Source organism: Erythrolamprus reginae, chromosome 3 (assembly GCF_031021105.1).
Source record: "Erythrolamprus reginae isolate rEryReg1 chromosome 3, rEryReg1.hap1, whole genome shotgun sequence".
Taxonomy (NCBI): Eukaryota; Metazoa; Chordata; class Lepidosauria; order Squamata; family Dipsadidae; genus Erythrolamprus; species Erythrolamprus reginae.
Window position 1 is genome coordinate 140,879,180 of NC_091952.1, and position 14,898 is coordinate 140,894,077.

The following is a 14,898-nucleotide window of genomic DNA, read 5'->3' on the forward strand; positions in this document are numbered from 1 at the left end:
TGATTTGTTTAACCAATCCCTGTTAAAAGGAGATGTTCCTGAAGATTGGAGAATGGCCAGTGTTGTGCCTATCCACAAGAAGGGCAGTAGAGAAGAAGCTGGTAACTACAGGCCAGTTAGCTTGACATCAGTTATAGTTAAAATGATGGAGACTCTACTCAAAAAGAGGATAAATCAGCACCTAAAAAACAATAACTTATTGGACCCAAATCAGCATGGCTTTACTGAAGGCAAATCATGTCAGACTAATCTCATTGATTTCTTTGACTATGTCACAAAGGTGTTGGATCAAGGTGGTGCCGTAGATATTGCCTATCTAAACTTCAGCAAAGCCTTTGATACGGTTTCACATAAAGAGCTGATAGATAAATTAGTGAAGATTGGACTTAATCCCTGGATAGTTCAGTGGATTTCAAGCTGGCTGAAGCATAGACATCAGAGAGTTATTGTTAATGGCGAGTATTCTGAGCAGAGACAGGTTACAAGCGGTGTGTCACAAGGGTCTGTTCTGGGACCTATTCTTTTTAATATGTTTGTGAGTGACATAGGGGAAGGTTTGGTAGGGAAGGTTTGCCTATTTACCGATGACTCTAAAGTGTGCAATAGGGTTGATATTCCTGGAGGGGTCTGTAATATGGCAAATGATTTAGTTTTACTAGATAAATGGTCAAAGCAATGGAAAGTGCAGTTTAATGTTTCCAAATGTAAAATAATGCACTTGGGGAAAAGGAATCCTCAATCTGAGTATTGCATTGGCAGTTCTGTGTTAGCAAAAACGTCAGGAGAGAAGGATTTAGGAGTAGTGATTTCTGTCTGTCTCAAAATGGGTGAGCAGTGTGGTCGGGTAGTAAGAAAAGCAAGTAGGATGCTTGGCTGCATAGCTAGAGGTATAACAAGCAGGAAGAGAGAGATTGTGATCCCCTTATACAGAGTGCTGGTGAGACCACATTTGGAATACTGTGTTCAGTTCTGGAGACCTCACCTACAAAAAGATATTGACAAAATTGAACGGGTCCAAAGACGGGCTACAAGAATGGTGGAAGGTCTTAAGCATAAAACGTATCAGGAAAGACTTAATGAACTCAATCTGTATAGTCTGGAGGACAGAAGGAAAAGGGGGGACATGATCAAAACACTTAAATATGTTAAAGGGTTAAATAAGGTTCAGGAGGGAAGTGTTTTTAATAGGAAAGTGAACACAAGAACAAGGGGACACAATCTGAAGTTAGTTGGGGGAAAGATTAAAAGCAACATGAGAAAATATTATTTTACTGAAAGAGTAGTAGATCCTTGGAACAAACTTCCAGCAGACGTGGTTGGTAAATCCACAGTAACTGAATTTAAACATGCCTGGGATAAACATATATCCTTTGTAAGATAAAATACAGGAAATAGTATAAGGGCAGACTAGATGGACCATGAGGTCTTTTTCTGCCGTCAGTCTTCTATGTTTCTATGATATGTTATTCGCTAATACATCTTTTAAGCTGATCCAAATTTTAAATGCCTCAAGTTAATTAGGCTGTAGTATTTCAAATTTCTCCATATCTCTTCCCTTTCAATTTTGATATACATTTATTAATCTTTTTTTTTTAGTAAATGCCCATTAAAAAGGAATTTAAAAAAATAAAAGGATGTTTTTAAAAAAAATAAAGATAAAAACACCAACACCTTCCAATATACAAATCAAGGGGGGAAAGACCAATTAAAATCTCAATAATTCACCAAATTAGCCATACAGTATTGTAAAACCCAATTAGTAATAATTCCTTTATAGGAATCATAAAAAATGCGTAAGAATTTTAAAAATAAAGTAGAATTTAAAATGTGTTGAAAAAAAGAGGAAAGTATATGTAAAAAGAAAAAAGGGAGAATGAGAAAAGTACTACTAAAAATAATAGAAAAAAGAAAGAGATAAATCAAACCAAAAAGATAAGAAGAGAGAAGAGGAGGAAAAATAATATTTACTCCTCCTCTCACCAACTTTCCAAAATAGCTCAGTATAACACCATCAAAAATTACCGAACCTTAAAGTTTATCTATAAACCACTGAACTCCTCCATCCCAGTCTAAATCATGAAACTATAATTCTAATTAAGAAAGAAAAAAACATTGATTCAAACCTTCCTAATGTCTATATCCTATGAAATAATTACATTCCTTTCCTGAGTACCTCCTGCCCTATTCCTTAACAAAGAAAGAAAATAAAAAAGGAGAGAGGAAAAGAAAAAGAAACCTCTGATGACTCATTGGAATCAATCTAAGTATATTGCTGCATACCCAGTGGAATCTTCATGCCCTTGAATCGCAATGCAGTAGCTCCTCAAAACAAAAAGACGGCAGACCAAATCCATACCTTTTATTTGTTATTGAACGCAAGTACCTATGTCAGTACTCTGTTTTTATTTCTTTTATATCACAGGAGAAGTGAAAGGGTTTCTTCTTTTCCATCGGATCATCACAAAACGGTCCCAGGGGGGTTTTGAGGTGTTGAGCAGACTCATGCAATACAGCATGAACAAGGGTAGAGCGACACATGGACAATAACGAAGGAATACATTGGCTAAAACAACATATCAATATAGCGGCTGAAATAATACCAATCATATACATAAAAATTAATCTTAACCAAGAGCCATCCGGAAGCCATGACCATAGAGCATTCCACCAATTGGGTAATATGTCTGTGCCTATGTTGTCCACCAATTGCTTCATATGCTTTATCTGTTCTTCTATGGTGGCAGAGTTATCGGTGAGATTGAAACAACACATGTTCTTAACTGCCTGACAAGCCTGATGGTGGAGTAACAGTAAGAAATCTATGGCAGCCCTGTTATTTAATATAGCATGCCTTAAGTCAGATTGTTCTTCATTCAAAGCAGCCAAGGCAATAGAGGTTCTATTAATATCTTTTGCCAAAGCACAAGCAAACTTCCCTGCCAAATGTGAATTATACACTGTCAATCCAGGCACCCCTACGAGTGAAGACAATGTCTTCAAAAGGGGCTAAGTGCATCCCAGCCGTGTGGGATCACTCACGAACGCAAATCCTAGAAAGAAGACTTGGACACATTCTCTCTCTGGGTGAAGTGACACGGTATAGAGCCATGTACCTCTTTTTATTTGGGAACATAAGGAAATGGGGATAATTACATGTACATGTCAAGTGATACACAAACATCCAATAACATAACTTCAAACATATCTTTGAGTTCTTCCTTTTCCCACAGATATCACAAAACAATTTCCTAGAAACACTTCCTCAGAGCAGATGTTTCTCACATCTAATTTCTCTGAAGCCTTCTGCCTTATCACAACTAATCTTCCTTAATCACTCTCTCGTTCTGTGTATGCTTCAGGCAATGTAAATCTCCCCCTTTGATTGTATAACGCAGTGTTTCCCAACCGGTGTGCTGCGGCACACACAGTCAGGTGTGCCGCGAAGCTCCTAGGGAAACTCCAGCTGGGCAGGGCGCTGCCGGTGCCAGTGCCTCCGACCTGGAGCTCCCACTCGCAGCTGTCCTCCAACTCCTGCCCGATGCCGCTGTTTCCGGCGCTCTGTTGCTGGGCCCCAAAGAAGGAAGGCAGGAAAAAGGAAAGCTTCATTCTTTGCGCCTCCTTTTTCCCGCATCCTTCTTTGGGGCCCAGCAGGAGAGCACCCGAAACAGCGGCATTGGGCAGGAGCCAGGGGACAGTGCAAGTGGGAGCTCCAGGTTGGAGGCACCGGCAGCGCCCTGCCCAGCTGGAGCTTCCCTGGCGTCGGCGGCAAGTGTCCTTTGGGGCCCGGCGGGAGGGCACTGGTGGTGGGAGTGGGAAGGTGCCGGCTGCAGTGACCCCAGGCAGTCGCGGGGAGATGGCGGCGGCGAGAGGGAGCTCCAGGGTGGAGGTACCGACGGTGGCAGTTGGACGTGCTGCTGAAGACGTACATGCTGACGCTGCGGGGCTGGCACTGGCTCGCTGGCTGGGCTGGAGGTGCCAGCCCCACGCCCATGCCCAACGCAGCGCCAGCATATACAGCGTCCAGCAGCACATCCAGCTGCCACCGTCAGGGCTCCCGCTCGCAGTCAGCCGCTCTGCCGCCACCCTTGGCTACTGCCTGATGCCGCTGTTGTCGGCATGGTAGAGAGAGAGAGAGATAGAAAGAGAGACATAGCAAGAGAGGCAGAGAGAGAGAGAGAAAGAGAGATAGCAAGAGAGAGAGAGAGAAAGAAAGAGAGATAGCAAGAGAGACAGAGAGAGAAAGAAAGAGAGATAGCAAGAGAGACAGAGAGAGAGAGAAAGAAAGAGAGACATAGCAAGAGAGACAGAGAGAGAGAGAGAGAGAAAGAGATAGCAAGAGAGAGAGAGAGACATAGCAAGAGAGACAGACAGATAGAGAGAGAAAGAAAGAGAGACAGAGAGAGACAGAGAGAGAAAGAAAGAGAGACATAGCAAGAGAGGCAGAGAGAGAGAGAAAGAGAGATAGCAAGAGAGACAGAGAAAGAAAGAGAGAGAGCAAGAGAGAGAGCAAGAGAGAGAAAAAAAGCAAGAGAGAGAGAGAAAGAGAGGGGGAAGGAGGGAGAGAAAGACATAGGGGGGGGAAGGAGGGAGAGAGAAAGAGCAAAAAAGAGAGGAAGAAAGAAAGAGGGATAGAGAGAGAGAAAGAAGGGAAGGAAGAGAGAGAAAGAGGGAGGGAGAAATAGAGCGAAAGGGAGGAAGAGATATTTTTTGTCCAAACTTTTTTTTGCCCCCCCCCCCCCTCAATGTTCCCCAGGATTTTGAAAATATGAATAATGTGCCGCGGCTCAAAAAAGGTTGGTAAACACTGGTATAACGTCCTGTCCGGAGTGATGTAAACTTTGTTTATCAGTGAGATGTTTATTGAGCCCTTTTGTTTCCCTTCACCAGTAATTACCAGGAATACAGACTAGGCAAGTTAGTGCCGTCCTATCCTGGCTTATAATAGATTCAGGGTAAGCAGAGTATTTTTATGCTAGAGGTTCAGATATAAATCCTATTCTAACATTTATGCCATACTGCAACAATGTATGCTTTCAAAACCCTTACAAGAAAGAAAACTTTATCCACTACAAACAGTAACAAAGAAAGAAAATCATAATTCAAAAAAGAAAGAGAAAGAAAAAAGAAGAAAAAGAGAAAAAAGAAAGAGCGAAAAAAAACCAAACTCTATTATTATAGGAATATAAAAACAATGTAAAAATTAAACAAACCCTTATTTTAAATCTTCAATTAATAATCATTTTCATTCCAGATCATAATAAATTGATATTCAAATGTTTATCACTTTATTGTCATTATCTATTTCAATAATTTCAATAATCCAATGATCTAAATATTTCTGTCAATTTCTGTATAATTCTATACTTCAAAAAAATTAATAACTTACAAAATTAATATATCTAATAGCTTTGTCCAAATATCCAATTAACCTTTATATCATCCAGAAGCCAATATTGAATCCTTCTTTTCTTCTCACCCTTTCCAAGTTCAAATAAAGTTCAAGTCCAAGGTGTTCTTTTACTATTTATTTTCAGTTCCGCTTTGTCACTTGTTAAACAGAAAACAATCTGCCAAATTCCATTGCATCAAGGACAAATTCAACGAAATATTGCCTGAACTTCACCAGAAGATGTCTTCAGTAAGCAATCTCAGTTGTTCCCAATTTTTCAATTCTGGTTTCTATAGCAACATTAAAGTTTGAATTATGCTAATTCTAAAAATCCAGTCTTATGTTCCCAACTTCCATAAGTAAAAACAGTTTATAAAATTCTTGGGTTTTTAAAGAAAGTTTTAAAATTCATTTAAATGCCGAATAATATATCCAAAAATAGTACAGTGGCAGCCATTTCCACTTCTGCCCAACTTCCAAAACAAATAATTTTTTTAAAAGTCAAAATCAAGGTCCCCTCTGGCAAATTCAGTCACCCTTTCCAGCAAACATTTATTCTACTCAACCTCCAGCACAAGTACTTATGTTTCTTCTCCTTCTAGATGACTCCTGGCATTTCAAAGCCTATCTACCCAGCACATAGTCGCTGTGGATATGGTGACCGAGGTCATTACACCCACTGCCTGTTGAGGTCACAAATCTACCTGTCGTGGGGCATGCCAGCAATGTTCCCTCTAAGCTCCGCACGCACACCCATCAAGAAGCTTCCGCACACCGGTTTTTGAAATGGCACACGTGAATCGCTCACTCGCTCGGGCACTACTTGCTCGCTTGCTTCTTATTCCCAAAGAGGAAGTTTGGCCCCATCTGTCCCGGACAAGATAGCGATGCCCATCAGGCACTTCCGCCCTTCTTTCTCGGAGGGATAGAGTCCTTCCTTCGGCTGGCTTTGCTGATCCTGGGCAGCGAGGATGTTGGCAAGTACCGCCGGGGGATGGATGCTGCCAAGGAAGAAGCCAGCCAGAGAGTGAGTGCAGCCGGGAGGCAGGGCAGAGCTCGAGCCGGGGCTGGGAAGATGAGCTTGGCTGGGGAATCAGGACTCTGTGTTTTTTTTTAAATTAGGTTTTCGGAAGAAACTCTCAGGGCTCTCGGGGAGAGCTTCAAAGGATGTGGAGGGGCAGAGGGGTGTGAGACCCAGGGCAGTGGGTGGTGAGGTGGCAACCCTGTTTAGAAAGGTGCTGGGAAGAAAAGGAAGCACCACACCTGGAAGAGAATTGATTCCCGAGTGGGCATCCCCAGAGAGCCCTTTGCCAGGATTCTCCAGGTCTGGCGTTTGGGCGTGATTCAGGCCCTGCAGGAGGCAATTGTTGGAGTCCTGTGTGTGCAGATAGGGTGGGATAATCAGGACCCCAATTGTAGAGGCAGGGAAGCCACTACCCCCAAGAGAGAGGAAGAAAGAGAAAGAGTGGAGAGAGAGAGAGAGAAAGAAAGAAAGAAAGAAAAAAAGAGAGAGACGAAGAAAGAGAGAGAGAGACAAAGAAAGAAAAAAAGACAGAGAGAGAGAAAGGAGGAAGAAAGGGAGGAAGGAAGAGAGAAAGAGTGAGGGGGAGAGGGAAATATAAAGGGAGGGAGAAAGGAAGAGAGAGAGAAAGAGTGGGAGGGAGGGAAGGAGGGAAGAGAGAGGGGGAGGGAGAAAGGAAGAGAGAGAGAGAAAGAGATAAAAGAGAAAGGAAGAGAGAAGGTACAAAAGGGAGAAAGGAAGAAAGAGAAAAGAGAGAGGAAGGAAGAGATTTATTTATTTATTTATTATTTTATTTTGTTTTTTACTTCTATGCTGCCCAGTCCCGAAGGGAATACCGCTCAGACACTATACTTTCCCGCCTATACCGAAAAGATATTAGAGGGAACATTGCATGCCAGCCCCAAAAATGGCAGGATACGAAGACCTCTTTTTCACACACACCCTCCAGAGAGGTTCCGCGCTGATCCATCTGAAATCAGCACCCCCAAACAGTGGGAATTCGGCATCCCCCCGCGAGTGCGAAGGAGAAGCTGTCTCGCCACAGTGCTGATCATGCCCCTCTCCCCCTCCATGAATTTCTTAATGCCAAAGTTAGTTCTCATCTTCTGAACACTATCATGATTCTCTTTTTTATTTTGTTTCCACCCTTTGTTTTTGAATGAACATAGGTGCTGATTTTCTAGACGAATACATGTTTGAGATTCAAACTCTCTGCCAATGTCTAGAGAAGTCCATCTATACCAATGACCTTTTGCAGAAACAACTGGAAATATATCTCACCTCAATGGCAAAGAGTAATGGTGCGAGAAAAGCAGAATCATCTGTTATTGGAGTATTAAAGATAACATGCATGTACTGACATCAGTACCTAGATCTTATCTCCATTTTCATCTAACTCCGAGTTTAACTTAACAGGAAAAAAAATAAAATGATTTAATGATGTAAATAAGAAGATTACAATTCACAATAAGTTTTGATGAACACACGTTATTAAACATTACTAAAGCACAAGTTATTAATTATAATTAAAGTTGTTACAATAAAAAGTTATTAGATATTTGAAAGGGCCTGACCAATGAAGAACAATATTATTTGATGAACTGATGTATGGGATTGCTACTTTAACTTCATTTTCATTTTTTTAAAAAACAGTGCCTTTGCTGGAAAGGTTTGAGTATGGAAACATGCCAAGTCTTTAGTATTTTGAGTTATATAATTGAGTACAAAAATCTAGTAAAGAAAAAGCATTCCTTTTTGCTCTTACAAGTAAAGTTTTATTATGTCCAACCATTAGGAGGGCAAGTGACTTCTGAATTCTGAGGCCTTTTAATGATTACCTTCTATTCATTAATTTTGTTACTTTCTAGCATATCAACTTAGACTCCTTGTAAAATGCAGCTTTTGGAGAGACCAAACAACTAGAAAGCAACATTTTTATGCCAGCAATGCTTCCAGATAAACAGACCCTGATGTTAGTAGATGAAGACATTGTCCAGTTATGTTGTGTTTTCTTTTCTAATTGAGGCTTTTTTTAATTATTAGGAAGAAAAATGGTGAGAAATTGGAATAGAAGATAGTATTTGCATACTTCCATTCTCCTTCTCCTTCCAATATGAAATGATTAAATGATTTTTCCTTGAATCAAAAACTTTTCCTGAGTAGCTTCTTATTCCTTTTAGAACTGTTTCTGTTGGATCACCTCTGATACCTCTCTCAATTCCCAGAGTTGGAGCACCTGCAAAAGGCTTTGCTTGAGTTACATTCAAAACTCCAAGATGGCAAGGTGAAGCTAGAATGGCAGCGGATTGAGCAGCAGCAACTACAGGAAGACATTCAGAGCAAACAGCAAGATCTTGTGCTGCTTCAAAAGGAGGCCATGGCTTTACAGATGAACAATTCTGGGTGAGCTAAAACTGGTGGGAATCTGCTGGAAAGGGGTATAGAAAAGAAGGGTGGACTTTTTTTTCTTGACCTGGCTCTTATGGAATTCCATACTAATTTTTTTGGTCTTGAGATTGAAGCGGCTATATTTTATATGTTAAGGGATTGATACTTCAGATGGGCTAGGAAGCACTAATGGAGATAACCAAGGGTGTTATAATTAAAATATCACAAGATGACTTGTGATATTTTAAAGAGCTCTACAGAATTAGAACACCTGGTTTACCATTTCGTATCACAATTAGAGCATTTACAAAACTCACTGGACTGGATGGTCAGAGTTATCTTCCTCTGCTGCTTTTAGTGATGTGCTTCTTCACAACAAGAATTGGTCTGGCAGTTAAACAACTTTAAAACATTACTGTGGCAGAGGTTTGTTGAGGATCATTGTTCATTCAATCATAGCATTTAATTCATAAAAACTTTTGAACAATAATGTTATTTCTATAGTGTCATTAAATTCCTTGAGAATCCAGATTTGTAACTGGCTGACAAACCACACTCGATGTGTAGTTCTTACTGAAACTACATACACAAGAAGGGAAGAGACCAGTGGTGTACCCCAAGGTTTTGTTTTAGGCCCAGTACTATTTAATTATCTTCATAAATGATTTCTTTTTCTTTTTCTGACAACATTAAACTGGTGACAGTTTTCTTTTGCTGACAACATTAAACTGGCAGGAATAGCCCCAGAGGGTAGACTCATTATTCAGACAGACCTCAACAGACTTGAACATTGAGGAAAATGAAGATAAGGGAAATAAATTTGATACAAGAGCAGTTAAGATTAACTAAAAGTAGAGATTGGAATAGTTTATTGAAATTGAAAAAGAAACAATTGATGGTGTATGACGAGATCCAATAGAACAAGATGAGAATGATGATGCGACAAAAAATACTGAGTTGGGGGACAAAATCAATGCAGCAAATGGCCAGATATTTGAAGAAGAGGAAAGAAAAATCATATATTTTAGCACTGAGAGACTCTAGTGGAGTGGTTAGATATGGTAAAGAGCAGCTAGAGAAGATAATGGGGAAATATTATGAAGATTTGTATAAAGAGGTGCAGGTGAAGATAGGAGTCCTCAATGTTGGGAAAATAGTAAGTGAAGAAGATAAACAAATATTGAATGCAGAAATTACACAAGACGAAATTGCTAGAGTAATTAAAGGGTTAAAACAAGCCAAAGCACCGGGCCCGGATGGGTTTACAAGAGAATTTTATAATTTATTATAAAATTTATTATTGCTGCATTTGGGGAAACTGTTTAATAATATATTGTTAAATTGTGATAACCCTCAGACATGGAAGCTTTCAGAGATTGTTACTATCGCGAAGATGGGTCAAGATTTAAGAGAGCCTGGATCCTACCATCCTATCAGTTTGGCAAATCAAGATTATAAAATATTTATGAAAATATTGACAAATAGACTAGAAAATATTTTACCAAAAATAATTGAAGAGGATCAATATGGATTTGTGAAGGGAAGGAAAATAAGCGAATCAATTAGAAATATAATAAATGTGATGCACCATGCTACCGTCACTAAAAGGAAATTGGGAGTTTTGAAATTAGATGTGTATAAAGCTTTTGATAAAGTTAACCATAGACTCGGGGCGGCATACAATAAGTTTGTATTTATACAAACTTATTGTATGCCGCCCTGAGTCTACGGAGAGGGGTGGCATACAAATCTAATAAATAAATAAATAAACTATATAAGGAATTAAATATGTGGGACAAATTTTGTGCAATTATAAAAGAGATTTATAAAGGGAATGAAGCGTATATAAGGGTGAATGGACAAAGAACACAGAGAATTAAAATACAAAATGGCACCAAGCAGGGATGTCCTTTATCTCCAATGTTATTTGTAATAGCAATAGAGACATTAGCTAATAAGATAAGACAAGATAATACTTGGGTAGGATATAAAATAGGGGAAATAGAAATGAAACTAAACCTATTTGCAGATGATGCAATTATATTGACCCAGACCCCGATGGAGATGATTAAAGGTATAAGAAATATTTTGCAAGAGTTTAAACAGGAATTGGGATTGTCGGTCAATATGGAAAAACCAGAGATTATGTGTTTAAATACAGGTCCGAGAGAGCAGATAGAAATTCAGAAAAAATCAGGGTTGAAGTTAGGATTAAAGAAAATTAAATATTTGGGAATTTGGTTATTGAAAAACCCAGTGAAAACCGAGGAGGTGAATTATAGACTAATATGGAGGAAAATGCTGAAACAGATGAGGAGCTGGAAAGAGAAAAGGCTAAGGAGAATGGCTAAAATAAGTGCATTAAAAATGATGATAGTTCCCAAAATGATGTACCTGTTTCAGGTATTGCCAGGGGGTTTATTAGCATCGAAGTTTAGAGAGTGGGATAAAAAACTTAATTATTGGGTTGAAGAAGATAAGAGACCAAGAATAAGGAAAAAGTGGTTAATAGCAAATGAAAAAGAGGGTGGATGGGGAATTCCTTGTTTGGAGTTGAAATGAAGCATTTCAAATTGAAAGATTAAAGGAGCTGCAATTATTCGAAAATAAATGGGTGAAATTGGAAAAACAGATAAATGGGATGAAGAATAAAGAATTAATTTTTATAAGGTTGAATAGGAGCGACTTAGATAAATTAATACGTCCCATGAAAGGGACTATGGAAATTTGGAAAAAATGGCAGGGGAAAATAGGATTATATAAATCAAAACTGTCATCGCTATATGTAATAAATAGAGATAATGAAACAAATCTAAATAGGGTTATAGGAGAGTTGAAGGGAAGAGGGATAATTAAGATAGAACAGTTATATGAGAAGGATGGGAGGCCAAGTAGAAATCATATAGAATGATGGTTGGGTAAGGGAAGATGGCTACAAACAAATGCAATATGTAAATATCTGAATGAAAGGGCGAATAAAGAAGCACTATTTAGGGAGGAGATAGAGTTAGAGAAAATAATAAGAGAAAAAAAGTGAGGATAGAAAGGCGCAAGCAAGTAATATATATAAGATGTTAGTGCAGTCAGACAGGGATGTGATCCAAGGATTGACTAAATGGTGGCAAAATGAGATACAAGTAGAGGCACAAGAGATGAAAAATATAGTAGAGAATATAAGGAAAACTAAGAATACAGTACAAGAGTTAAGGAAATGAGAAGGAAAATATTACATAAATGGTATTACACACCCGTTCAACTCGCATACTTTCAGCAGAATGTTAAGGGTATTTGTTGGCATGGGTGCCAAGATAAAGGAGTGTTTATGCATATGTTTTGGAAACGCCCAGTAGTGCAGAATTTTTGGCAAAAAGTGCAAGAGGATATTAATAGGATGTTAAATATAAGATGGATAATTACTAAGGAAATGGCAGTATTAGTCAAAAGTAATGATGGGATAATTTAGAGAAATAAAACAAGCAGCAATAGAAAGCGTTCAGGCTGTAATAGTCTTGGGTTGGAAGGATGCGACAAAATGGACAATGCAAAATTGATACCGGTACATGGTGGACCACATTCAATTTGAGATTATGGACAAAAGGATGAATTTGGTTAATGAAATTGACTTGCGACAACTGATGGGACAATGGGACAAGGTAAAACGATACATGGCGAGTAGAATCAGAGACCAAGCTACAAGAAACAAATTGGAATCACTATATAATATGTAAATAGATATTTTGCTCTTGGGTTAAAATGGTTTATACAAGAAACACCCCTGTGTTGAGGTATGAATGTTTGTCTGGTGGTGGGCATAATACACAAAACACTTGTTTTATGTTGTATGAGTCTTATATTGTAATTAAAACTAATTAAAAAAAATTAAAGCAATTGCTGGGACACTTGAGTCAGGTCCAATTTGATGAAAATCTGACTGTTTCCTAGGGAGTGCAATAGGTATCGCACTAATGGCACTGGGTAAGCATTTTGTGGTAGCACCTTATGAATGGTGCATTTATAGTCCATGCATATGCCAATTTGACCCATCTGGCTTCATCAGATGACTATGGATTTTCCCACCAGGCATAGTCAACTGGTTCTAGGACCCCTTGGGTAATTAACTTGTCCAGTTTTTTATTCACTTTTGGCTGGAGTGCAAAAGGTTCTCTTTGGGGCTTTAATCTAACAGGGATGATGCTGGGGTCTAGATTAAACGAAATGGGCTTGCCCTTATATTTACTTAGATTCCCATCGAACATGTCTCAGAAGTCTACCAGAAGCTTGTCCAGTTCATCTCCCTTTATTTGGTGCAAGCCGGTGATGCCAATGCCTAGAGGCCTGAGTCATTCTACTCTGAGTAGATGAGGTTCCCCTGGAAATCATTGAGCCGGATTTGTTGTGGATCAAGCTGTTGCCATATGATTGTTGGCTAGACTTGCTTCAATGTGTCCCAGGACATTGATGAATATGGAGCCGGTGTCTAGCTCCATTGTACAGAGGGCTCCCTCAATAGACACTGAGATGTGGATTTTTTCTCCCAAGCTGGCATTTGAATGGCCCACTGTTGTATTGTAGATCCCCCAGTTGTCCTGGTTCTGATAATCATCCTGGCCTCTCCCTCTTTGCCCCTCTGCTCTGTTCTGCCCTTGTCTTCCCTGTCCCATGGTTGGTCTGGGTTGGAAAGGGGCTGGCTGGTATGGGGTCGAGGGATATTCTGGCATCAGTGGCAAATGGCTTCTTTGAATTTGCAGACTGCTCTGGCGTGGCCCCCTAGGCAGCCTGAACAACGGGCTTGCCTTGTGTCAAAGTCTCTGGGCTTACCTTTCTTTCTGGGTAGATATAATGCACTGGTTCTTCCTCCTCAGACTCCTCATCATACTCGGAGACCTCCGACATCCAGTTGAGTTCCCTGTGGGTTCGATGGACTCTGCTTGTCTTTCAGATGTCAGCTGCTGAGTTGTCCAAAGATTTGGCAGCTCTGGCTTCTTCCATGACATCTTTGAACATTGCTCCCCTCTGGATCAGCAACTTCTTCTAGTAATAGAGATCTCTCATTCCTAAAATCATTCAATCTTTGATAATTTCCTCCAGGTTTATAAACTCGCACTTTGTTGTGATCTCCTGGAACTTAGTCATAAAGTCATTTATTGTTTTGCCTTTGCATTGGTGGTGATGATAAAATTCATTGTGTCTAACCATCGGTGTTTGTGTGGGAGCATAATGTTCTTTTAGGGTTGCTTGTAGAGTTGCCCATGAAATGGACTTGATGTCTGTGAGAGCCACCAAGGTCTATGCCATTTTATAAATTTTTGGCCCACAGTAGGTTAGAAAGAGAGCCTTCTTCCTATTGTTGGGTAGATCATGGAAGTCATTGGCTTCCAGGAACATGTGGAATCAGCATGTGTAGGTTTGCCATTTTTCTATCTTCAGGTCAAAGATTGCTGGAGCAGGAGAGGTGTGAGTAGCCATACTCAAGTTTGATCAGAGCAGGACAATGCTTGCTTGTAAGATGGCTGCAGATGCCATGAGGTGCCTTGTTCTGCTGTCCTCCTTCAGCATCTCACCTTCGTCACCAGTGTTAGATTTGGGTGTGAAAGAAGGAACAAGATGCAGGAACAGTTCAGCACCTTTTATTCTCCTGGCTGAATGCAATACGAACTGCCAGCAGGCTATTTTAAGGGCTTCCCTATAACCTAGCAGGCAGTTTATTTCTCCCACCACTAGATTAGCCAATCAGCGGCTTCTATGCAAATCTGTGCTCCATGCAGCAGTACATAACAGTAACTGTGAGAAGGATCCTGGGGCTCTAGTGAATAATCATTTAAATATGAGCCAGTAATGTATGGCAGCAGCTAAAAGAGCCAATGTAAAACTAGACTGCATTAACAGAGGGATAGAATCAAGAAGTATTAGTATCACTTTATAAAGCCTTAGTAAGCTCTCCCTTAAAATATTGTGTCTAGTTTTAGTCACGTTATTATAGAAAATAATACAGAAAAGAACAACAAAGATGAATAGTGGCCTGAAAGCTAAAACTAATTAAGAACTGTTGCAGGAATTGGTTATATGTAGTCCAATGGGAAAAAAATACTAGGAGTGACAT

At 39.7% G+C, this 14,898-nt stretch overlaps 1 protein-coding gene across 6 annotated transcripts in view; it reads left to right on the forward strand.

The window, feature by feature from the left end:
• Positions 1-14,898, forward strand: part of PDE4DIP (phosphodiesterase 4D interacting protein) — a 490,445-nt gene that overhangs the window by 437,646 nt on the left and 37,901 nt on the right. For all 6 annotated transcript variants that reach the window (XM_070746854.1, XM_070746855.1, XM_070746856.1 and 3 more), the window contains one exon: positions 8,636-8,813. In XM_070746854.1, the coding sequence (XP_070602955.1) occupies positions 8,636-8,813 (178 nt within the window). The remainder of the gene's footprint in view (positions 1-8,635; positions 8,814-14,898) is intronic.